Raw genomic sequence first — 23,985 nt, forward strand, 5'->3', positions numbered from 1 at the left:
GCTGGTTCTTTTGCGCCCGCTCGGCTGGTCTTAGAAAAACAAGACAGGGGGAAGACCCATTTTTCATAGCTTCACCTGTTGGACCCCAAAAGCTGTGATCTTTTCTTTGAGACAGAGACTTCCTCTGGCCTGGGTGATGAAGGAAGACCATTTCAATCAATCAATCATCAATAAAAATAATTACAATAATCTTCTCAGAAGACATGACATCCCCAGGACCCATTCTCATCCTACATCCTCCTCTTTCTGGTTCTGAGAAAAAAAGAAAGGAAAAAGAAAAGTCAGAAGAGGGAAGGAATCGGTGATGATTGACTAGCAGTGAGCAGAGCTGGGAGGGAGGTGAAGGGTTGGAGAAAGCAGTGGGAAGCTCGATGACATCTTTGCAAGACATTTCCAAAGAACAATGGAGGGAGGATCTTTTCCTGGGGACAAGCTCCTGCTCCCTCCCCCTGCTCCATCAGTGAGCATTTGGGGTTGGGGTTAGGGCGGAGGAAATAGGAAGAGAAAAGGGGACTGTCCTAGTCCATTTTGTGTTGCTATAATAGAATACTTGAGGTTGAATAATTCATAAAGAAAAAAGGGCTAATTGGCTCACAATTCTGATGGCCAGAAAGCTCAAGATTGGGCGTCTGTTGAGGATGTCAGGCTGCTTCCACTTATGGTGGAGGGTGAAGGGGAGCTGGCTTGCGCAGAGATCACAAGGTAAGGGAGGAGCTGAAACTGTGCCCCAAAGGCTTAAATAAACCAGTGATTAACGGACATTTTCGAGTTTACAGGATGGTAGCCAAGAAACAGCTTGCTGAAATCCTGAAACTCCTTTTGCTTACAACAGAACTGGCTGAAATCCGTGGGAACCCGTACAGCTGACTGCAATCTGCACAGAACGAGCTTGCTGATGTCGCAGCCCGAATTTCCACCTGATGTTTCATACTAACGCCACCGAATTTGCACATGCAGCCCATGAAGAAGCTTGCAGAGATAACTGGACATAGTTGAGGACTTTCTAGACTTCTCCTTTCTTTCCACCAATCACCCGCTAGTCCCAGAATCCACCCCCTAAACCTTTTCTCATGGAAGGACTGCCTTGAGGCCAGCAAAGGGAGCAGATTTGAGCTGGATTCTCATATCCCTGTGGGTCAACTCACAATAAAGCTTTTCTTTTCTCAAAACCTAGTGCCCTAGTATTGGCTTCTATGCACATTGGGCAGTGAGCCCTTTTGCTTGGTAACAGTTCCAAGTTCTTTTTAACAACCAGCTATTGTGGGGAGCTAATGGAGTGAGGTCTCAGGGAAGGCGTTAATCCCTTCACAAGGCATCTGCCCCCATGACCCGAACACCACCCACTCGGCCCTCTCACCTCCCATCACCACCACGCTGGGGAGCACATTTCAACAAAGTGAGGTTTGGTGAGGACAAATTAACCACATGTAAACCACAGGAGGGCCTCTCCCAGACCATTGCTCGCATGTAAAGGGGGGCAGAAGCTGGAGGGAGGTGTCAGATCCACAGTTCTGAGCTGTGGCCTGAGAAACAGGATTTCCAGAAAGAGTTAGAGCTGGAGCCATGGGCCAGGTGCGGTGGCTCACACCTGTAATCCCAATGCTTTGGGAGGCCAAGTGGGGAAGATCTCATGAGGGCAGGATTTTTTTTTTTTTTTTTTTTTGAGACTAAATTTCACTCTTATTGCCCAGGCTGGAGAGCAATGGCGCGATCTCGGTTCACCACAACCTCCGCCTCCTGGGTTCAAGCAATTCTCCTGCCTCAGCTTCCCGAGTAGCTGGGATTACAGGCACACGCCACCATGCCCAGCTAATTGTGTATTTTTAGTAGAGATGGGGTTTCTCCATGTTGGTCAGGATGGTCTCGAACTCCCGACCTCAGGTGATCCACCCACCTTGGCCACCCAAAGTGCTGGGATTACAGGTGTGAGCCACTGTGCCAGGCAGAGGCCAGAAGTTTGAGACCAGACTGGGTAACATATCAAGACCCCATCTCTACAAACAATTGAAAAATTAGTGGCCGGGCGCGGTGGCTCACACCCGTAATCCCAGCACTTTGGGAGGCCAAGGTGGGTGGATAACGAGGTCGGGAGATCCAGACCATCCTGGCTAACACGGTGAAACCCCGTCTCTACTAAAAATACAAAAAATTAGCTGGGCATGGTGGTGGGCGCCTGTAGTCCCAGCTATTCGGGAAGCTGAGGCAGGAGAATAGTGTGAACCCGGGAGGCAGAGCTTGCAGTGAGCTGAGATCCGGCCACTGCACTCCAGCCTGGGCGACAGAGCGAGACTCCATCTCAAAAAAGAAAAAAAAAAGAAAAATTAGCCAGGCATGGTGGCACAATCCTGTAGTCCCAGCTACTCAGGAGGCTGAGGTGGGAGGATCACTTGAACCCAGAAGTTCAAGGTTGCAGTGAGCCAAAGTTGTGTCACGGAACGCCAGCCCCCAGCCTGGGCAATAGAGGGAGACTCTGTCTCTCTTAAAAAAAAAAAAAAAAAAAGCTGAAGTCTTGGTTCTCCTCCCCCATCTCACTGTGCCCCAGGAAAATTCCGTGGCAGTTAGGGGACCTGGCCTGCTGAATGGGTTGGGGCCTTCTCTTGGATCAAGAGTCTCTTATTAGATCAACGTCTCTTATTAGACTTCCTCATTCTTTCTCAGACCCCAGGCTGTGTAGTGGCAGCTGATGAAAATATCTGAAAGATGAGAAGAGACAATTGAGGCTGGTGAGGGAAGAGGGAGACAGGGGGAGAAGTGGTGCTCCGGATGGATGCAGAGGACTCTGGGAATGAGTTCCCTAGGTCGGAAGGAGAAAGAGACCAACATCAGAGACCTGGAAAGGGAACGAAGAGTGGGGAGGCAGAATGGGGCAGAGGTGAGCTGGGACAAGATGGGAGACCGCTGTCCTCCACCGTCTCCCTCACCAGTAACAGGTCCTTGAGCCAGCGCCGGAACTCTCCGCTTCCTTTTCAATGGAGAGTCGCACACAGTTTCCACTGGATGGCCCAGGTGTTGGCTTCTGAGCTCAGTCTGGCTGCCTTTATCCTACTGTTGGTCATGGCCTTCTCCAAGAAATGGCTGTACCTCTCTAGGAGCCGCTTCTACCAGCGCTGGCCCGTAGATGTCAGCAACAGAATCTACACATCAGCCCACATCATGTCGATGGGCCTCCTGTACTTCTGCAAATCCAGGAGCTGTTCTGACTTAGAGAATGGGAAAGGTGAGCCCCTCCACCCCTAATCCCAGCCCAGGCCTCCAGCCTGTCTTGGCCTCTATATCTGCACCCTGGATGTATTCTTGTTCCCTCTCCCTGGTCATCTTTACTTTTTGGCCTGCAAGATAGTTCCACTGGCACTGAGACCTCCAACGATCATTTCTCGTCCTGTAGCCTGGCTAAATAGATTTGATTGGTGCAAAGGAAAATGTCACTGCTTTTGATAAAACCCAGAGCCAAATCTGTGCTTCTAAGAATGCTGTGAGAGAGTTGGGCATGGTGCCGTACACCTGTGGTCTCAGCTATCTAGGAGGCTGAGGCGGGAGGATTGCTTGGGCCCAGGAGTTTGAGTCCAGCCTGGGCAACCTAGTGAGACACCTGTCTCTAAAAACAACAACAAAAAAATCAGGTCGGGCGCTGTGGCTCACGCCTGTAATCCCAGCACTTTGGGACACCAAGGCAGGCGGATCACCTGAGGTGGGTAGATCGAGTCCATCCTGGCTAACACGGTGAAACCTCATCTCTACTAAAAATACAAAAAATTAGCCAGGCATGGTGGCACATGCCTGTAATCCCAGCTACTCCGGAGACTGAGGCAGGAGAATCGCTTGAACCCGGCAGGCAGAGGTCACAGTAAGCCGAGACCGCACCACTGCACTGCAGCCTGGGTAACAAGAGCGAAACTCCATCTCAAAAAAAAAAAAAAAAAAAAAAGTTGTGAGGGGCATGGACTCTTAGCACAAGAGACTCACTCATTAATCGCCTAATTTACCAGGGAGAAGAGCCCCAGTGAGGTGGCGGTTTCCTTAGTCTTGTGTACCCAGAGCTTTGAGAGGACTCCTTGCACTGTCGCTTCTCAGGCCCTGATCCCACACACTCTCCTTTCCTTCTGCCTCAGGCCTTGCTTTTCTGGATCATTTTCCTGTTTCCACACCTGGTTTCTGTGTTCCTTCCTTCCCTGAATTTTTGCAGCTGCTTCGTTCCTTATCCTTGTTTTTTTTGTTTGTTTGTTTCACCGATTTTTTTAGAGACAAGGTCTCACTCTGTCACCCAGGCTGGAGTGCAGTGGTACAATCATAGCTCACTGCAGCTTTGAACTTCTGGGCTCAAGGGATCCTCCTGCTTTAACTTCCTGAGAAGCTCAGACTACAGGCCCTGGCCACCACACCTGGATCTTATTCTTGTTAGTCTCTGCTTATGCTGTTCCCTCACCCCTCAGGAATTTGGAGTTCTTTCTCAGCTCCTGGGGATAACCAGAGCTTTTGACCCTCATTTCAATTTTTTCACTTTCCTTAGCATGAAAAAAATCACACAGCTATTATTTTCTGAAAGTATTATGTCCTTATTATATGAATATGAAAGTATTCATATAATAAATTATGCAAGTATTATGTCCTTATTATAATACATTTGGAGAAACAAAAGCTATCCTTTATTGTACACTTCCTCCATTTGTTCGATTTAGTCGTCAGTCAACTGTAAGGGATAGAGATAATTATGCCTATTTTAGAGATGAGAAAATTGGGACTCAGAGAGATTAAGTACCTTGCTCAGGGTCATAAAGCTATTAGATTGAACCAAATGACATGCTAATATTTGACTGCTTTTTCACCTACAAAAGGAGCCATTTCATATGGATCAACCTAATAATGGCAGGTTTGGAATTGCAACTCAGGTGTGTCTGGCTCTGAAACTCACGTAGGTGCCTTGCTCTATGGAGCTACTCAAAGACAGCCAGGCTTTTTATTTTTATTTATTTATTAATTTAATTTATTTTTTATTTATTTTTTTTTTTTGAGACAGAATCTTGCTCTGTTGCCCAGGCTGGAATGCAGTGGCGGTCTCAGGTCACTGCAACTTCTGTCTCCCAGGTTTAAATGATTCTCCTGCCTCAGCCTCTCAAGTAGCTGGGATTACAGGCGCCTGCCACCATGTCCAGCTAATTTTTGTATTTTTAGTAGAGACAGGGTTTCACCATGTTGACCAAGTTGGTCTTGAACTCCTGACCTCAGGTGGTTCGCCTGCCCTGGCCTCCCAAAGTGCTGGGATTACAGGTGTGAGCCCCCGCATCCAGCCAAACATCACTGATTTTTAAAATTTATTTAATTAGGATTAGGTAGTGTATAAACAGTGAATATTCAAAGAATACAAAGGATTGTATAGTGAAGTGAGTCTGTTATCTCTTGGTATCCAGTCTCCCTCCCCAGTTTCTTCTGTTTCTTTCCAGAGACATTCTATTCAGAGACAAGCATCTATTTTTATTTTTATTTTGAGACAGTGTCTCACTGTGTCACCCAGGATGATGTGCAGTGGTGTGATTGTAGTTTGTTGCACTGCAGCCTCGAACTCCTGGGCCCAAGTGATCCTCCCACTTCGAAGCTCCCGGGTAGCTGGAACCACAGGTGCATGCCACCATGCCTGGCTACTTTTTTTTTTTTTTTTTTAATTTGTAGAGACCAGGGTCTCCCAGTGCTGCCCAGGCTGGTCTCCAACTCCTGGGCTCAAGTGATCCACCTGCCTCCACCTCCCAAAGTGTTGGAATTACTGGTGTGAGCCATTGTGCCTAGTATATCACCTATCATCATTTTAAATGAACACACAATAACCCAATGTATGGGTATAGTATAATTTATTTTACAAATCTCTTGTAAATCAAGGAGCTTATTGGACTTATTTATTTATTTATTTTTTTGAGACAGAGTCTCACTGTGTTGCCCAGGTTGGAGTGCAGTGGCGTGATCTTGGCTCACTGCAACCCCTGCCTCCTGGGCTCAAGCGATCCGCCCACCTCAGCCTCTCCAGTAGCTGAGACTACAGACAGGTGCCACCACACCTGGCTAATTTTTGTATTTTTAGTAGAGACAGGGTTTTTACGATGTTGGCCAGGCTGGTTTCAAACTCCTGAAGTCAAGTGATCCTCCCACTTCAGCCTCTCAAAGTACTGGGATTACAGGCATGAGCCAGCATGCTTGGCCAACATATTAATACCTCTGCAAAGAAGATTCTCGTACTCAGATTTTGCTACAGATATCTGATTATTCCTTAGCATAAATTCCAAGAAGCATTGTATGGTAAAATAATGTAGATTTTCTAGATCTTTTTTTTTTTTTTTTTTTTTTTGAGGCGGAGTCTCGCTCTGTCGCCCGGACTGGAGTGCAGTGGCCGGATCTCAGCTCACTGCAAGCTCTGCCTCCCGGGTTTACACCATTCTCCTGCCTCAGCCTCCCAAGTAGCTGGGACTACAGGTGCCCGCCACGTCGCCCGGCTAGTTTTTTTTTTTTTTTTTTTTGTATTTTTTAGTAGAGACGGGGTTTCACCGTATTAGCCAGGATGGTCTCGATCTCCTGACCTCGTGATCCGCCCGTCTCGGCCTCCCAAAGTGCTGGGATTACAGGCTTGAGCCACCGCGCCCGGCAGATTTTCTGGATCTTTTATGCCAGATCATTCACCACAAATGCTGTCCACCGGGAGTGTGCGAGAGGACCTCTTTTCTCTATATACTCTCCTATACTAGGTGTTACCAATCTTATTTTGATCTTTGCTAATTTGACAGTTTATATATATATATATGTATATAGAGACGGGGTTTTACCATGTTGGCCAGGATGGTCTTGATCTCCTGACCTTGTGATCTGCCCACCTTGGTCTCCCAAAGTGCTGGCATTACAGGTGTGAGCCACTGTGCCCAGCCAAGTGTGTGTGTGTGTGTGTGTGTGTGTGTGTGTGTGTGTGTGTGTGTATATATATATATATTTTTTTTGGTGACGGAATCTTACTCTGTCCCCCAGGCTGGGGTGCAATGGTACGATCTCAGCTCACTGCAAACTTGGCCTCCCGGGATCAAGCAATTCTCCTGTCTCAGCCTCCCAGTAGCTGGGATTACAGGCACGTGCCACCATGCCCCGCTCATTTTTGTATTTTTAGTAGAGATGGGATTTCACCATGTTGGCCGGGCTGGTCTTGAACTCCTGATCTCAAGTGACCTGCCCACCTCAGCCTCCCAAAGGGCTAGGATTACAGGCATGAGCCTCCATACCCGGTCCCAGTTGTATATGTTCAAAGAGACAGGGCCTCCCTATGTTGTCCAGGCTGGTCTCAAACCCTTAGGCTCAAGAGATCCTCCCACCTCAGCTTCCCAAAGTGCTGGGATTATGGGTGTGAGCCACCGTGCTCGGCCCCCCCTCGATGGTTTTTCACAAATCACATTTAATTAGCAATTCTTTGTGTTGAGCTTCATATGTTGATCAGACATTTGTACTCCTTCTTTGGAGAACTGCAGTTTAAATCCTCTGTCCATTTATTTTTTCTGTTGAGGTATTCATTTGCATGTGGTTGAGATTATCAATCAATCTCCATATCAAGGAGCCTGGTTTATTTACGAAGTGAAAGCTGCAGGGTGCGGTGGCTCACACCTGTAATCCCAGCACTTTGGGAGGCCGAGGCAGGTGGAACATGAGGTCAGGAGATCAAGACCATCCTGGCTAACATGGTGAAATCCCGTCTCTACTAAAAAAAATTACTAAAAATTAGCTGGGCGTGGTGGCCGGCACCTGTAGTCCCAGCTACTTGGGAGGCTGAGGCAGGAGAATGGTGTGAACCTGGGAGGTGGAGCTTGCAGTGAGCCGAGATAGCGCCACTGCACTCCAGCCTGGGCAACAGAGCGAGACTCCGTCTCAAAAAAAAAAAAAAAAAAAGAAGTGAAAGCAATATTTCATTTTTACTTCAAATGTGCATTTCTCTGGTTATTAATGGACCTGTACATTTTCTTTCTCTCTTTGTTTGTTTGTTTGTTTTTGTAGGCGGAGTCTTGCTCTGTTGACCAGGCTGGAGTGCAGTGGCACACTGCAATCTCCGCCTCCCAGGTTCAAGCGATTCTCCTGCCTCAGCCTCCTGAGTAGCTGGGACTACAGGCACACACCACCATACCCAGCTAATTTTTGTATTTTTAGTAGACACGGGGTTTCACTATGTTGGCCAGGCTGGTCTTGAACTCCTGGCCTTTTGATCCAACTGCCTTGGCCTCCCAACGTGCTGGGATTACAGGCCTGAGTTTTCCTTTATTTGCTTATTTTTATGTTTTGTCTTTTGTAAATCCTTAGTTGATCTTTTTGTTTGTCATTTTCCCCAGACAGTTTTAAGCTGTGGACAAATCAGCCCATGTTTAAGGTGGCTAAGTTAAGCTTCAGCCTGACCCTGGGGTTGGGCCTCGTCCTCACCATCTGGTTGCACCTGCCCTACCTGCCCGCTGTTCAGAAATTACCCTTTGTCGGCTTGGTCGGGACCATCTTGAGCTTCTGTGAAGGTGCCTCTTAGCTCTGGAAAAGGTCCTTTGTTTTCCCAACCCACATCTTCCTGGGCACTTCTCCCTCTTCTTTGGGGGTGGTGTGGGGGTTTTGTGGGTGGTGGGAGAACAGAGCCGAGAATCGAGTTACATCATTTCCTGGTCACAGGAGAGGTAGAAATGGAGGGGTTGACTCCTGGACCCTCAGGGGCCAGTCCCTCTGTGCATGGTGATGTGGTTTGTGGCTGTAGCCCAGCAGATGAGGAAGACCCTCCTGTGGGACTCTTGCATGACAACGAGACCCTCTGCTTCCTCTCTCCTAGTGACCTTCATCTTCTCCACCCTCATGCTGTTCCCCATTAACATCTGGATCTTCGAGGTGGAGAGGAATGTATCCATCCCCATCGGATGGAGCTATTTCATTGGTTGGCTGGTGCTTATTCTATATGTCAGCTGCGGTGAGTGGCCAGAGGGCCCTGGGGGAAGGAAGGGACATGGGAAAGTTAGGTCAGGGAAAGTGTGGAGGGAAGAGGCTAGCGATCCCCAGGGTTAGATTTTTAGGGTCTTATCTTCCCTTTGGCCTCACCCTGCTTGTCACTTTACCTCCCAGTCACAACTTTCCTCTCCCCTGTCCCTGTCCTTTCCCAGCGATCCTTTGCTACTTCAACCATAGAAGTTTCTGGAGTCCGATTCTGAGCCCAGTGGCACCGTGTCCTGCAGCAGCAGTTTCGGCTCAGTAGAAGAATCTCCAAGGGCACAGATGATCACAGACACCCCCATCACCCAGGAGGGAGTCCTGGATCCTGAGCGGAAGGATACACACCTGTAACCTTTTCTGAACTCCTGGCACCAAGTTCTGTCCATTCCTCTGACCCCGTCTCCTCCTCCTCCCCCCAGCCCTAAAGGTTGGTCTTCATCATTGCAAGGAATGAGAAAGGGAGGATGCTGGACCAGCTTTGCACTCCTCTGCTTTCTCCCTGACTTGATTGAGCTTGAGTGATGCAGAATAAATTGTCCGTCTCTTCTTTCTCATATCTGGCTGTTGTTGAGGCAAGCTAGAGGAGGAGGGAGAGGAAGGGAGAAAGAACAAGTTTGTTTTCCAGTTCTTGCTGCCCAGGAGCCTTTTGGCACCTGCTAGTCCCTAAACCTGCCCAACCTCTACCAGAGCATACTTGTACATGGGCAAATACCTCTGGAGAGCTATGCCTCTTTTTCTTTGTTATCTCTGACCCAACATTTGCTAGTTAGAGGGTGGAGGAGGTCGCGCTGATTAGGAGAGAGAGATCACCTACCATCTTGTTGGCTTAAGCATAGTGAAGTACTCAAAAGCCAAAAGGCTCAAATGAGCACCACAGCACAGGTGGTTCGCCTAGGTGTGTGTCCTGGGCGGCAGTCCCACCCTCTGTGTCCAGCTCCGATGACAGAATGCATAGGGCCTGTGTCCTGGAAACCACCATCCACCCTGGCTGCTATAGCTTTCCACCCAAGCCTCCCACACCCTCCGCCATGTAACAGCAGGAATAAAACATGGCAACAAAGGAAAGCATTTGGGTTAGGTCCAAAAGGTAAGTTGAACATTTGGGTTTTAAAACTAGCTTGAGGAGTGCTGGCAATGCCCATCAGGCTTTGGACATGTTGCCCAGAGAGGCCAGCCTCCCAAGAGAGCATCCATAGCTGATCTGGGTCATGTCTACATGACCTACAAAATGTCTCTGTGGCTCAAGCTAACCTGAAACACTGCAGGAAAGAGACTTCTGAAAAAATAGTTGCAGTTTAGCTAAGCTGACACAATACACCAAATAGGTAAGGAAGAAAGAATACCAATCCTAGGCCGGGCACAGTGGCCTATCCCTCCAGATGAAACTATCCCTCCAGATGAAACTACGATACCAGGCAGCTACACGAGTGCAGGGACACGCCTGTAGTCCTAGTTACTCGGGAGGCTGAGGCAGGAGAATGATGTGAACCTGGGAGACGGAGCTTGCAGTGAGCCGAGATCATGCCTCTGCACTCCAGCCTGGTCAACAGAGCAAGACTCTCTCAAAAAAAAAAAAAAAAAAAAGTGTTTTTGGAGATGGTGGAGGGGATCTCATCATGTTGCCCAGGCTGGTCTCGAACTCCCAGCATCAAGTGATCCTCCTGCCTCAGCCTCCCAAAGCACTGGGATTACAGGCATGAAACACTATCCCAGCCTAAAATGTATTTTAATTGAATGTCTTGGTCCATCTGCGCTCTCTAACAAAGTACCTGAGACTGGATAATTTATAAAGAACAGAAATTTATTTTTCACAATTCTAGAATCTGGGAACTTTAAGACCAAGGCACCAGCAGATTCCGTGCCTAGTGAGGGCTTGCTGTGTGTTTCCAAGATGGTGCTTTCTTGTTGTGTTTTCACATGGTGGCAGAGAGGGAAGGGCCAAGCAATTATTTGAAGCCTTATTTAAAAAAATTAGGGCCGGGTGTGGTGGCTCACGCCTGTAATCCCAGCCCTTTGGGAGGCCAAGGCGGGCGGATCACCTGACGTCAGGAGTTTGAGAGCAGCCTGGCCAACCTGGTGAAACCCCCTCTCTACTCCAACCCAGGCTGGAGTGTGATGGCATGATCTTGGCTCACTGCAACCTCTGCCTCCTGGGTTCAAGCGATTCTCCTGCCTCAGCCTCCTGGGTAGCTGGGATTTATAGGCATGCGCCACCACGTCCAGCTAATTTTGTATTTTTAGTGGAGACAGGGTTTCTCCATGTTGGTCAGGCTGCTCTTGAACTCCCGACCCCAGGTGATCTGCCCACCTTGGCCTCCCAAAGTGCTGGGATTATAGATGTGAGCCACTGCGCCCGGCCTAGGATTGGTATTCTTTCTTCCTTACCTATTTGGTGTATTGTGTCAGCTTAGCTAAACTGCAACTATTTTTTCAGAAGTCGCTTTCCTGCAGTGTTTCAGGTTAGCTTGAGCCACAGAGACATTTTGTAGGAGATTCGGAAGTGGACGTGGAACATTTAATTACTAGTGTTAATTCCCTCTGCCACAGTAACAACATTCAAAGTGGTGGCTGATCTGTCACCCTGGGTGCTGGAATGAGGAGACATGGAGTGGAGCCCACAGCAGATGCTTGATGGATAGGTAGTGCTATGGACTAAATTGTTTCTCCCTGAAATTCATATGTTGAAGCCCTTACTCCCAATGTAACTATATTTGGAGATGGGGCTTTTTAGGAGGTAATTGGGGTTAAATCACGTCGTAAGGGTGGGCGCCCTATCCGATAGGATTAGTGGTTCTTTATAAGAGACACCAAAACTCTGTCTCTTTCTCTCTGCAAACATGCACTGAAGAAAGGCCGGGTGAGGACATAGCTAGATGGCAGCTGCCTTTGAACTAGGAAGGAAGCCCTCCCCAGAAACGGAATCAGCCAGAACACCTGGATCTTGAATTTATTGCCTCCAGAATTGTGAGAAAAATAATTCTGCTATTTAAGGCACCCAGTCTATGGACTTTTGCAATGGCAGCCTGAGCAGACCAAGACACACGGTGTGAGTGAAAATTTAACCTGGTTGTTGTAAGCATCTAGGATTTCAGGTTGTTTATTACCTTAGCATAACTGAGACTGTGCTGATGGACACAACTTCTTTGGCTAAAGGGAGGATTAAAACAGACTGAAACTAAAATTGTTCTGCTTTACAAAGACAACTCCAATACTTACACAGCTAGGATTTGCAGACGTTAATTTGAATCACAATCAGACAGCAAGGCTTGAAGAGGCTGGTAATATTCCACCAGAGAGAACAATAAATGTATGAAGTTTGAGTAATGAAGGAAACATTTACAAATAAACTTGACAGAAGAAGGGAGGCAGGGTCGTGGCTCACGCCTCGAAGCCCAGCACTTTGGGAATCCAAGACAGGCAGATTGGTTGAGCCCAGGAATTTGAGATCAGCCTCGGGAACATGGCGAAACTCCGACTCTACAAAAAATACCAAAATTAGCCGGGCATGGTAGCACAGGCCTGTAGTCCCAGCTACAAGGGAGATTGAGGTGGGAGGATTGCCTGAGCCCAGGAGGTCAAAGCTGCAGTGAGCTGAGATCGCACCATCGCACTACAGCCTGGGTGTCAGAGTAAGACCCTATCTGAAAAACAAATAAACAAACAAACAAACAAGAAAAAGAATGGAGAGATTTTAAGTTACAGCACAGGTATGCTTTTGATGATCGTGTCTTCAATACAGATTAGAATTTACGGTAGTTCCCTCACTATCTGGTAGTTCCTTATTATCAGTAGTTCTCTCATTATCAAGAAATCCAAGATCAAGGTATCTGGTGGTTTTGCTTCGCTTTCCATGATGTCAGTTACCCGTGGTCAACTGGGGTCCAAAATTATTAAGCATGGCCAGGCGCAGTGGCTCACACCTATAATCCCAGCACTTTGGGAGGCCCAGGTGAGTGGATCACTTGAGGTCAGGAGTTCAAGATCAGCCTGGCCAACATGGTGAAACCCTGTTTCTACTAAAAATACAAAAATCAGCTGGGTGTGGTGGTGCATGCCTGTAGTCCCAGCTACTTGGGAGGCTGAGGCAGGAGAATCACTTGAACTGGGGAGGTGGAGGTTGCAGTGAGCTGAGATTGTGCCACTGCACTCCAGCCTGGGCAACAAAGCAAGACTCTGTCTCAAAAAAGAAAAAAAAAAAGTGGAAAATTTCAGAAATAAACAATTCATAAGTTTTAAATTACATATCATTCTGAGCATTATAATTTGTCTATTTTATTATTAGTTACTGTTAAATCTCTTACTGTGCCTAATTTGTAAATTAAACTTTATCATGGATATGTATGTGGAAAAAACACAGTATATATAGGGTTTGGTGCTATCCACGGTTTCAGGCAACCACTGGGGATCTTGGACTGTATCTCCTGTGGATAAGCTGGGGGCTACCATATATTCTTTATATCTTTGATCTAATGTCTTTTTTTGTTTGTTTATTTTGTTTTGTTTTTTTTGAGACTGAGTCTTACTCCATCACCCAGCCTGGCAGTCGCGCAATCTCAGCTCACTGCAACCTCTGCCTCCCAGGGATTCAAGAGATTCTCATGCCTAAGCCTCCAGAGTAGCTGGAATTACAGGAGTGTGTCACCACGCCTGGCTAATTTTTTTGTATTTTTAGTAGAGACAGGGTTTCACCATGTTGGCCATGAACTCCTGACCTCAAGTGATCCACCCGCCTCAGCCTCCCAAAGTGCTGGGATTACAGGCATGAACCACCGTGCTTGGCCTGATCTAATGTTTTTTTTTTTTTAATTTTTAAAAAATTTTTTATTTTTTCTAATATCTTAAAGAACACTCTTGGCTGGGTGCAGTGGATCACTCCTGTAATCCCAGCACTTTGGGAGGCAGAGGTGGGTGGATTACGAGCTCAGGATATCGAGACCAGCCTGACCAACATGGCAAAACCCTGTCTCTACTAAAAATACAAAAATTAGCTGGGTGTGGTGGTGGGCATCTGAAATCCCAGCTACTTGGGAGGCTGAGGCAGGAGAATCGCTTGAACCCAGGAGGTGGAGGTTGCAGTGAGCTGAGATTGCACCACTGCACTCCAGCCTGGGTGACAGAGCAAGACTCTGTAAAAAAACCAAAAAACACTCTTAGGTTTTATTAGTTTCCTAAAGTGACTGAGTGCTAAGCATCTTGATTTTGATTTTCACAGCACTGGAGTAAGTAAACTTTTATCTTGAAAACAGCTTTTTTTTTTTTTCTTTTAAAAATCTCTATCATTTTTAGTTCAAGTTTGTAGTCTCTGGCTCCGGCCAAGATTAGCCAGCCAGCTCTGAAACAGAGAAATAGAAATAGGGTAAATAAAAACCAAGTGTTGGGCCAAGCCCAGCCATGAGGTAGGCTGAGGATGGAGGATTACTTGTGGCCAGTAGTTCAAGACCAGCCTGGACAACATTAAGTGTCTCAAGAGTATGAAAAGACAAAGCACTCACTGGGAGAAAAGATTTGCAAAAGACATATCTGAGGCCGGGCTTGATGGCTCAAGCCTGTAATCCCAGCACTTTGAGAGGCCGAGATGGGCAGATCACGAGGTCAGGAGATCGAGACCATCCTGGCTAACATGGTGAAACTCTGTCTCTACTAAAAAATACAAAAAACTAGCCGGGCAAGGTAGCGGGCGCCTATAGTCCCAGCTACTCGGGAGGCTGAGCGAGGCAGGAGAATGGCGTGAACCCGGGAGGCGGAGCTTGCAGTGAGCTGAGATCTGGCCACTGCACTCCAGCCTGGGCGACAGAGCGATACTCCATCTCAAAAAAAAAAAAAAAAAAAAAAAGACATATCTGATAAAGAACTGTTTTCCACAGCAGGCAAAGAATTCTTAAAACTCAACTAACCAAATACAAAATGTGCAAAAGATTTAAAAATATGCAAAAGATCTACAGACATCTCACCAAAGATGATATACATATGGCAAATAAGCATATGAAAAGATGTTCAACATAGTATGTTCTCAAGGGAATTGCAAATTAAAACAATGAGATACCACTGCACCTATTAAAATAGTTAAAATCCAAAATACAACACCAAAAGCTAGCAATGATGTGGAACAACAGGAATGCTCATTCATTGTTGGTGGGAAGGCAAAATGGCCAGCGACATTGGAAGACAGTTTGGCAATTTCTTTTCTTTCTTTCTTTCTTTTTTTTTTTTTTTTTGGACAGTGTCTCGCTCTGTTGCCCAGGCTGGAGTGCAGTGGTGCCAGGCAATTCTCCCACCTTGGCCTCCTGAGTAGCTGGGATTACAGGGGTGCACCACCACACCCGGTTACTTTTTTTGCATTTTTAGTAGAGACGAGGTTTCACCATGTTGGCCTGGCTGGTCTCGAACTTCTGACCTCAGCCTCCCAAAGTGTTGGGATTACAGGAGTGGGCCACCACACCCAGCCTGGTTTGGCAATTTCTTAAAAAACTAAACATACTCTTAACATATGATCTCGCGATCATTGTGCTCCTGTTTATCCAAATGAACCAAAATCTGATGCTCACCCAAAAACCACGCACAAATGTTTATAGCAGCTTTATTCATAATTGCCAAAAATTAGGAGCAAGCAGGATATCCTTCAGCAGGTGAATGTATAAACTGTGGTATATCCAGACAATGGAATATTACTCAGTGCAAAAAACAAAATGAACTATCAAGCCACAAAAGACATGGAGGAATCTTAAATACACATTGCGAAGTATAAGAAGGCAGTCTGAAAAAGGAACATACTATATCATTCCAACTATATAACATTTTGGAAAAGGCAAAACTTTAGACAGTAAAAAGATCAGTGGTCTTCAGGAGTTTGGGGAGTAGGAAGGGAGGGATGAATAGCTAGCTAGAGCACAGGGGACTTTTAGGGCAGTGCAACTATTCTGTATGATACTTTAATGGTAGCTACATGTAATTTTACATTTGTCAAAACCCACAGAATGAGCTGGGCATGGTGGCACATGCTGTAGTCCCAGTTACTTGGCAGGCTGAGGTGGAAGGATCGCTTAGGCTCAGGAGCTTGAGGCTGAAGTGGACCGTGACTGCGCCACTGCACTCTGGCCTGGACAATACAGTGAGATCCTGTCTCTAAACAAACAAACAAACAAACACGCACAATAGAATGCATAGCACAAAGAGTGAACCCTAATGTAAACTACAGACTTGCAGAGGCAGGAGAATAGCTTGAACCCAGGAGGTGGAGGTCGCAGTGAGCCAAGATTGCGCCATTCCACTCCAACCTGGGCAAGAAGAGCGAAACTGTGTCTCAAAAATAAAAATAAAATAAAAATAAAGTCCATTATTAAACAACAAAAAAGCACCCCAAAAACCAAGGGCCAAGAAAGAGGGAATATTATTTATTTTTTCTTTTCTTTTCTTTTCTTTTCTTTTCTTTTTTAAATGGCAACAGAGTCTCGCTCTGTTGCCCAGGCTGGAGTGCAGTGGCACAATCTCTGCCTCCCAGGTTGAAGCGATTCTCTTGCCTCAGCCTCCTAAGTAGCTGGGGTTATAGATGTCCGCCACCTCACCTGGCTAAGTTTTGTATTTTTAGCAGAGACAGGGTTTCAGCATGTTGGCCAGGCTGGTCTCGAACTCCTGACCTCAAGTGATCCACTCACCTCGGCCTCCCAAAGTGCTGGGATTACGGGCATGAGCCGCCGCACCTGGCCTAATTTTCTATAATGGAGAAAATACAGGACTTATGATTTTCTGCTTCCATAGAGCATTTGGCAGAAATAGGCCAGGAATCCCTGTTTTGTAGCCAGGGGAAAGGAAGAATTGTTCTCAGTAGGGGACCACTGTCTAGGGTGAAGCCTGGTCAGTGCGATAGAAACTGTCCTCGGTATCTCTGAGAATTCTGGTTCCATGCCTGGTTAGCTGAGAAACTTGTCAGACACCATATTCTAGTGAGTGCCTGGAAGATACCTGTGAACAGAAGGGGAAACAACACAAGGCCTAGGGGCTTTCAGGCAGCTTTTGGGATCTGCTACAAAAAATGCCAGGACTTGAAGACAAGTGACTCTCACTCACATGAATACCGCCTTTGCAGGCCAAAGAACAAACTGCCAAGTTACTGTCCTGTATTTCCGTGTTCAAAGCTGTCTCTCCTCTTTGGTGGGACCTTGTCAATTCTTCTAATGTTTTTTGGATGTAATTGTAGACTTACAGAAAAGTTGCAAGAATAGTACAAAGAATTCCCACTCTTCACCCAGATTCCCCACAAGTGTTAACATTTTACTGCATTTTTGTTTTTTTTTTTTTTTTTGAGAAGCAGTCTCGTGCTGTTGCCAGGCTGGAGTGCAGTGGCACGATCTCAGCTCACTGCAACCTCCACCTCCTGGGTTCAAGCAATTCTCCTGCCTCAGCTTCCTGAGTAGCTGGGATTACAGGCACGTGCCACCATGCCCAGCTAATTTTTGTATTTTTAGTAGAGACGGGGTTTCACCATGTTGGTCAGGCTGGTCTCGAACTTCTGACCTCGTGATCTGCCCACCTCGGCTTCCCAAAGTGCTGGGATTACAGCCATGAGCCATCGCATCCAGCTGCATTTGTTTTATATCTCTCTGTCCCTCCCTTCTCTCTCTCTCTCCACACACACACACACACACACACACACACACACACACACACACACACGTTTTCCTGTACTATTTGATAAGAAGTCGCCGACATAATGCTCTTTATTTCAAGATATTTCAACATCTATTTCCTAAAAACAAGGACATTCTCTTACATAACCACAGTACAATCCTCAAGATCAGGAAATTAACTTTGATACAATATTATAATCTTTAGACAATATTCACATTTTGCCAACTGTCCCAGTGATGCTCACTGTAATAAAAGAATATCCTGGATCATGCATTGTGTTTGGTTCCCATGTCTCCAGCCTATTTTAACTGGAATAGCCCCTCAGTCTTCCTTTGTCTTTCTCAACATTGCCATTTTTTAAAGAGTACAGGGCAATTATTTTGCAGAATGCCCCTCAATCTGGGTTTGTCTCTTGTCTCTTCATAATTAGATGCAAGTAGCGTATCTGTTGTAGAAATGTCATAGAAACATTCTCAGTGCATCCTGTCGGGGCAGCAGCAGTTGCACGTATACTGGGGAGGTTAACTTTCATCACCGGGTTAAGGTGGTGTCTGCCAGGTCTCTGAGTGAGGATCCTGCTGACCATACTTCCCCTGCAAGAAGTCCTCTAATACAAAGTAGGCAGGATGGAGAATGTTCAGCAGTGATCTGCAAATGGTCCTTCGAAACTTAGCTCGGCCGGGCGTGGTGGCTCACACCTGCAATCCCAGCACTTTGGGAGGCCAAGGCGGGCGGATCACGAGGTCAGGAGATCGAGGCTATCCTGGCTAACATGGTGAAACCCCGTCTCTACTGAAAATACAAAAAATTAACCGGATGTGGTGGCAGGCGCCTGTAGTCTCAGCTACTCAGGAGGCTGAGGCAGGAGAATGGCGTGAACCCGGGAGGAGGAGCTTGCAGTGAGCCAAGATCGCACCACTGCACTCCAGCCTGGGCGACAGAGTGACTCCGTCTCAAAAAAAAAAAAAAAAGGAAACTTAGCTTGTGTGACTTCTCACTGAGCACTCCTTTACAGACTTACAAGTCTTTACTCTGTGCCCATTTTTCTGCATTTAGCAGTCTCTTTACCTGTTGGTACCTCCAAAGGCTAGCAGGATGCCTGGTACATACTTAGTGCTTATAAATGTCCAATGAATGAGTGAAACTGACAGGCTATAGAAGGGGTAGGTAAGGAGAGCTGGTCAAGGAAAAGCCCACAATGACAGTGGATTTCAGAGAGGCTCTCTTCCTGATACAGAGAGCCCCTGCATCTGGAGATGAAGAAGGGTGGCAGTTTCAGGTGTCTGGACTGGTTCTCTGCACCCCTCTCAGGGCAGAAAGGCAGGGTTTCAGGACTGGGAAGCAGCTGTATTATTACAGGTGACCTGGGTTCTGTGTTGAGCGACATCCTAATGGTACCTACATTTAAGGCAGCCATTTCCAGCATTCCGGCCATTGCATCAGGAGAAAGAGAGGCAAAAACAGAGGGGATGTCATTCAAAGAACAGTACACTGAATTGTGGGGGTAGAGTGGGGAAGAGGAAAGAGGCAAACATCTGGCCACTGAATGACTCACCAAAGTTAGGAGTGAACTATCTGTGTGAAACCCAGAGGAAAGGCTCACAAGCACTCATCTGCTACGTACTCACCCTGTAATGTCGCGGGAAATGCATAAAAGTGAAGAGAACTCCTACGCCAAAGTTCCAGGTGTGGAAAAGTTATTCTGAGCAAGGAGCTAGTCAACAGAAAGGATGTAGCAATTCAAATTAAATAGAACAATAAGATTGAAAAAATTGAGATGTGGGGAAGCAAAAAGCAAAATATCAGGACCAAATTTTAAATGGAAAAGGGAAACTCTGACTAGATCTAAACCAAATAATAATAATAATAATAATAATAATAATAATAATCAATTATACCTAAGAAAAGTAAACATATGAAAAATATGATTCTAAAAGGCAAAGTCTCACATGAAAACGGAAAAGCAATTTGTGCAGGAAGCTCACGTTTCCTGCCTACTTTGTTTGCTTGGAAAACACAGTAGAGTGGACCATCTGGGGTAATTAATTCTAGGGTAAAAATGTCAGAACCTGAGTAAACAAAGATTAGCACCATGATAAAAATAAGGCAGAACTAGGAACTAAAAGAGAAACCAAATTCACTAAGTTCAAAGGGACAGAATTCTGAAGAAAATTCTGAAGACTCCAGGGACAAACTTGTTTTGCCATCAGTCAACGTTTTGAATGAAAGTCCTGGGATAACTCTTGCTCTTTTATATTTCAAAGTATCTCAGGTTTCAGATCAATTTCTGTAAAGCTTTCACAAAACAAATGGAAGGAAGAACTGTAAATCACAAACTGAAACAAACAAACAAAACAAAAAACCTTTCCCCCTTACAATTCAACAACCCAAAGTCACCAAATTGAAGAAGGTTAAAGTAACTGCAGAGGTAACGGGCTCATGCCATGATTGAACCTAACCTTGGCAAACCATACTTCAATGGTCTGTTGTACTGACATCCAGAAAGCATGCAAAATAATTTGGAAGCAAGAATGTAAGTCTGAGCTTCTCGGTTGCCTCCCCGACTGCCCTTCCTTCTCAGTGCTAATGACATTCCAATGCTTAGTCTCTTTTTTTTTTTTTTTTTTTTTTTTTTGAGACGGAGTCTCACTCTGTCGCCCAAGCTGGAGTGCAGTGGCCGGATCTCAGCTCACTGCAAGTTCCGCCTTCCGGGTTCACGCCATTCTCCTGCCTCAGCCTCCCGAGTAGCTGGGACTACAGGCGCCCGCCACCTCGCCCGGCTAGTTTTTTTTGTATTTTTTAGTAGAGACGGGGTTTCACCGTGTTAGCCAGGATGGTCTTGATCTCCTGACCTTGTGATCCGCCCGCCTCGGCCTCCCAAAGTGCTGGGATTACAGGCTTGAGCCACCGCGCCCGGCCCCAATGCTTAGTCTCAAAAAACCATTGGTAATAGGGATCTCAGAAATATCAGAAGAAAATGTTCCTTCTACCCCTACAGCTGCAAACAAGCAGATTCTATTCCACAATATAAGGCCAAAGCTAGTTCTGAAAAAGTGGGTAAATAGAGAACATTCACAGAAAGCGTTCATCTCTAAGTCTCCCATCTTCTCTCCATCTCGGAAGTGGGGACATGCCCCCTGGCAGGAAGCTCAGGCCGGGGTTCTAGAAGAGGTAGGAAGTACAAAAGTACAAGATGATAGTTTTCACAGTATACAGGGCAGAACTGGAAGAGAACTTTAATACGAGTTGGTTCAATTGTCTCTCACCTTAGATGAAGAAGCCAAGTTCTGGAAAGAAAAAGTGACTCTGGCAGTGTCTAGAGTAGCCGATGGCTGGAGTTTCTTCCTGCCACCCCACACAAAACAAGTGCAACCAGGAAATTCATGTGCCTAGACCTAATGCCTCAATTCCAAAGCCACAAAGGTAGTTGGGACCATATGATAGTCCAACTTGGATGCCAGGTTTAAGGTGTTACCCTGTGAGTAATGGGAAACCACTGCAGATTCTCTCTCTCTTTTTTTTTTTTCCCCTGAAGTGCTGTGGTGCAATTGTAGCTCACTGCAGCCTTAACCTCCTGGACTCAAGAGATCCTTCCACCTCAGCCACCCAAGTAGCTGGGCCTACAGTGTGAGCCACCACACCTGGCTAATTAATACCATGCCTCACTATGTTGCCCAGGCTGGTATCGAACCCCGTGGCTCAAGCAATCCTCCTGTCTCAGCCTCCCAAACTGCTTGGACTACAGGCATGAGCCACTGCACCTGGCCCATTGGAGATTCTTTTTTTTTTTCAGACGGAGTCTGGCTCTGTTGCCCAGGCTGGAGTGCAGAGGCGTGATCTCGGCTCACTGCAAGCTCCGCCTCCCAGGTTCACACCATTCTCCTGCCTCAGCCTCCCGAGTAGCTGGGACTACAGGCGCCCGCCACCACATCCTGGCTAATTTTTTGTATTTTTAGTAGAGACGGGGTTTCACTGTGTTAGCCAGGATGGTCTTGATCTCCTGACCTCATGATCCGTCTGCCTCGGTCTCCCAAAGTGCTGGGATTACAGGTGTGAGCCACTGCGCCTGGCCGAGAGTCTGCTTTTAAGATGGCTCACTCATATGGTTGGCAGATTGGTTCTGTCTGTTGGCTAAGAGCTCAGCCAGGGCTGAGGGCCCAGGGCTTTGGCTCCTCTCGATGTGGCTTGGGCTTCCTCACAACATGGTGACGGGGTTTCAAGAGTAACCATTCCAACAGAGTGAGGTAGTATTTTTATAGCAGCCTCAGAAGCCACATGTTATTACTTTTTTGTACTAGACTGGTCAAGGCAAGAACAAATTTCTGCCTAGGTTCAAGGAGGGATGACAAAAACTCCATCTCTTGATAGGGAAGTGCAAAGTTCTAGAAGAACATGTGTTACAGATATACTGTTGCGCCGACATTTGGAAAATATAATCTGCCACTGGTAGGGATGACATAATTTAGCAAATTAGCTAGGGGCAGTGAGGGAGAATGATACACTGATGTCTCTGGGTTGGGTGACCCCTGGTGCCATTAATAGAACTAGTGGAAAACAGAAGGAAGAATATGTTAGGGGAGATTGATTATTGACTCTGCGAAGCCCATAGTAGTCAGAAGGCTGGAGCCTAGAAGAGGCATAAGGAAGTCTTATGCAGAAAAGTCACAGCTAAAACAGACTAGAAGAAATGGCCAAGGATGAGAAGGAAAATCATAACAGATTTTTAGAAAACAATTTTTTTTTTGAGAGGGAGTCTCCTCTGTTACCTAGGTTAGAGTGCAGTGGCACGATCTCAGTTCACTGCAACCTCCGCCTCCTAGATTCAAGCAATTCTTGTGCCTCAGCTTCCTGAGTAGCTAGGATTACAGGCACCTGCCACCATGCCTAATTTTTGTATTTTTAGCAGAGATGCGGTTTTGCCATTTGGGCCAGGTTGGTCTCGAACTCCTGACCTCAGGTGATCCACCCACCTTGGCCTCCTAAAGTGCTGGGATTACGGGCATGAGCCACTGCACCTAGCCTATTTTCTACTTTTTAAATGGCATTATTTTTCCATACCAGTATTTACTTTTATTAGCCAAATATATTAATATTTTTCTCCAAGGTCACAAAAGTATTTTTTCCCCTATATGTATATATATATTTTAGACAGATTCTCAGTTGCCCAGGCTGGAGTGCAATGGTGCAATTTTGGTTCTTCACTGCAACCTCTGCCTCCCGAGTTCAAGTGATTCTCCTGCCTCAGCCTCTCAAGTAGCTGGGATTACAGGCTCCTGCCACCACATCCAGCTAATTTTTGTATTTTCAGTAGAGATGGGGTTTCACCAGTTTGGCCAGGCTGGTCTCAAACTCCTGACATCAGGTGATCCACCTACCTCGGCCTCCCAAAGTGCTTGGATTACAGGCGTGAGTCACTGTGCCCGGCCCCCCAATATTTTTATCGTTATTTTTATATGTTTAATGTTTAGGGGTCAGACTTCATTTTTGTCAAATGGGCAGCCAATCTATCCAGCATCATTAACTGAATGATACATGTCTTCCCACTGATTGAAATGTCACTTCTATCATAAGTTCCTAGAGATATACAGTTCTGTTGCTGGCCTTTTTTTTTTTTTTTGGAAATAGGGTCTCTGTCACCCAGGCTGCAGTGCAGTGATACGATCACGGCTCACTTTAACTTCGGCCTCCCAGGTTCAAGTGATCCCTCCACTTTAGCCTCCCAAGTAGCTGGGATTACAGGTGCATGGCACCACGCCCCGCGCTGGCCTTTCTTTAGCACTGGGCCACAGAAATGCGTGTGCATGTGAGTGGCTGAGGGTGGCCACCTGGAGAGTGCCACATGCACTGCGTCTCCTCATTTGCTGCCATACAGAAATTGTGGGCCCACTGTGGCCACATATGCCGAATTCTCAAGAGGTGCTAGACATCCAGATTTTTATATGAACTCTCCAGTGTTTAAAGAGTTGGCTTAATAAAAAAAAATTTTAAAGGCTGGGCACCATGGCTCATACCTGTAATCTCAGCACTTTGGGAGGCCAAGGTGGGTGGATCACCTGAGGTCAGGAGTTCGAGACCCGCCTGACCAAAATGACGAAACACCGTCTCTACTAAAAATAAAAAATTAGCCGGGCATGGTGGTGGGCGCCTGTAATCCCAGCTACTCAGGAGGCTGAAGGAGCAGAATCACTCGAACCCGGGAGATGGAGGTTGTAGTGAGCCGAGATGGCACTACTGCACTCCAGCCTGGGCGACAAGAGTGCAACTCTGTTTGAAAAGAAAAAAAAATTAAAAACATTATGTGGACAAAATATATTTGCAAGCTGAGACTAGCTTGTGGCACACCGGTTGGTGATCTCTATTCCAGATGCTGAAATAATGCAGGCCAGACTG

The 23,985-nt window shown here is 46.4% G+C and overlaps 1 protein-coding gene across 1 annotated transcript; it reads left to right on the forward strand.

Moving 5' to 3' along the window:
* The first annotated feature begins 2,763 nt into the window (after nt 1-2,763).
* On the forward strand, nt 2,764-9,334 carry ODF4 (outer dense fiber of sperm tails 4). The gene is given in 4 exon segments (XM_026456327.1): nt 2,764-3,217; nt 8,816-8,950; nt 9,141-9,185; nt 9,188-9,334. Coding segments are annotated over 4 exon segments (768 nt in total). The 3' UTR covers nt 9,322-9,334.
* Nucleotides 9,335-23,985: the final 14,651 nt, after the last annotated feature.

This window comes from Piliocolobus tephrosceles, chromosome 16 (assembly GCF_002776525.5).
Source record: "Piliocolobus tephrosceles isolate RC106 chromosome 16, ASM277652v3, whole genome shotgun sequence".
NCBI classification, from domain to species: Eukaryota; Metazoa; Chordata; class Mammalia; order Primates; family Cercopithecidae; genus Piliocolobus; species Piliocolobus tephrosceles.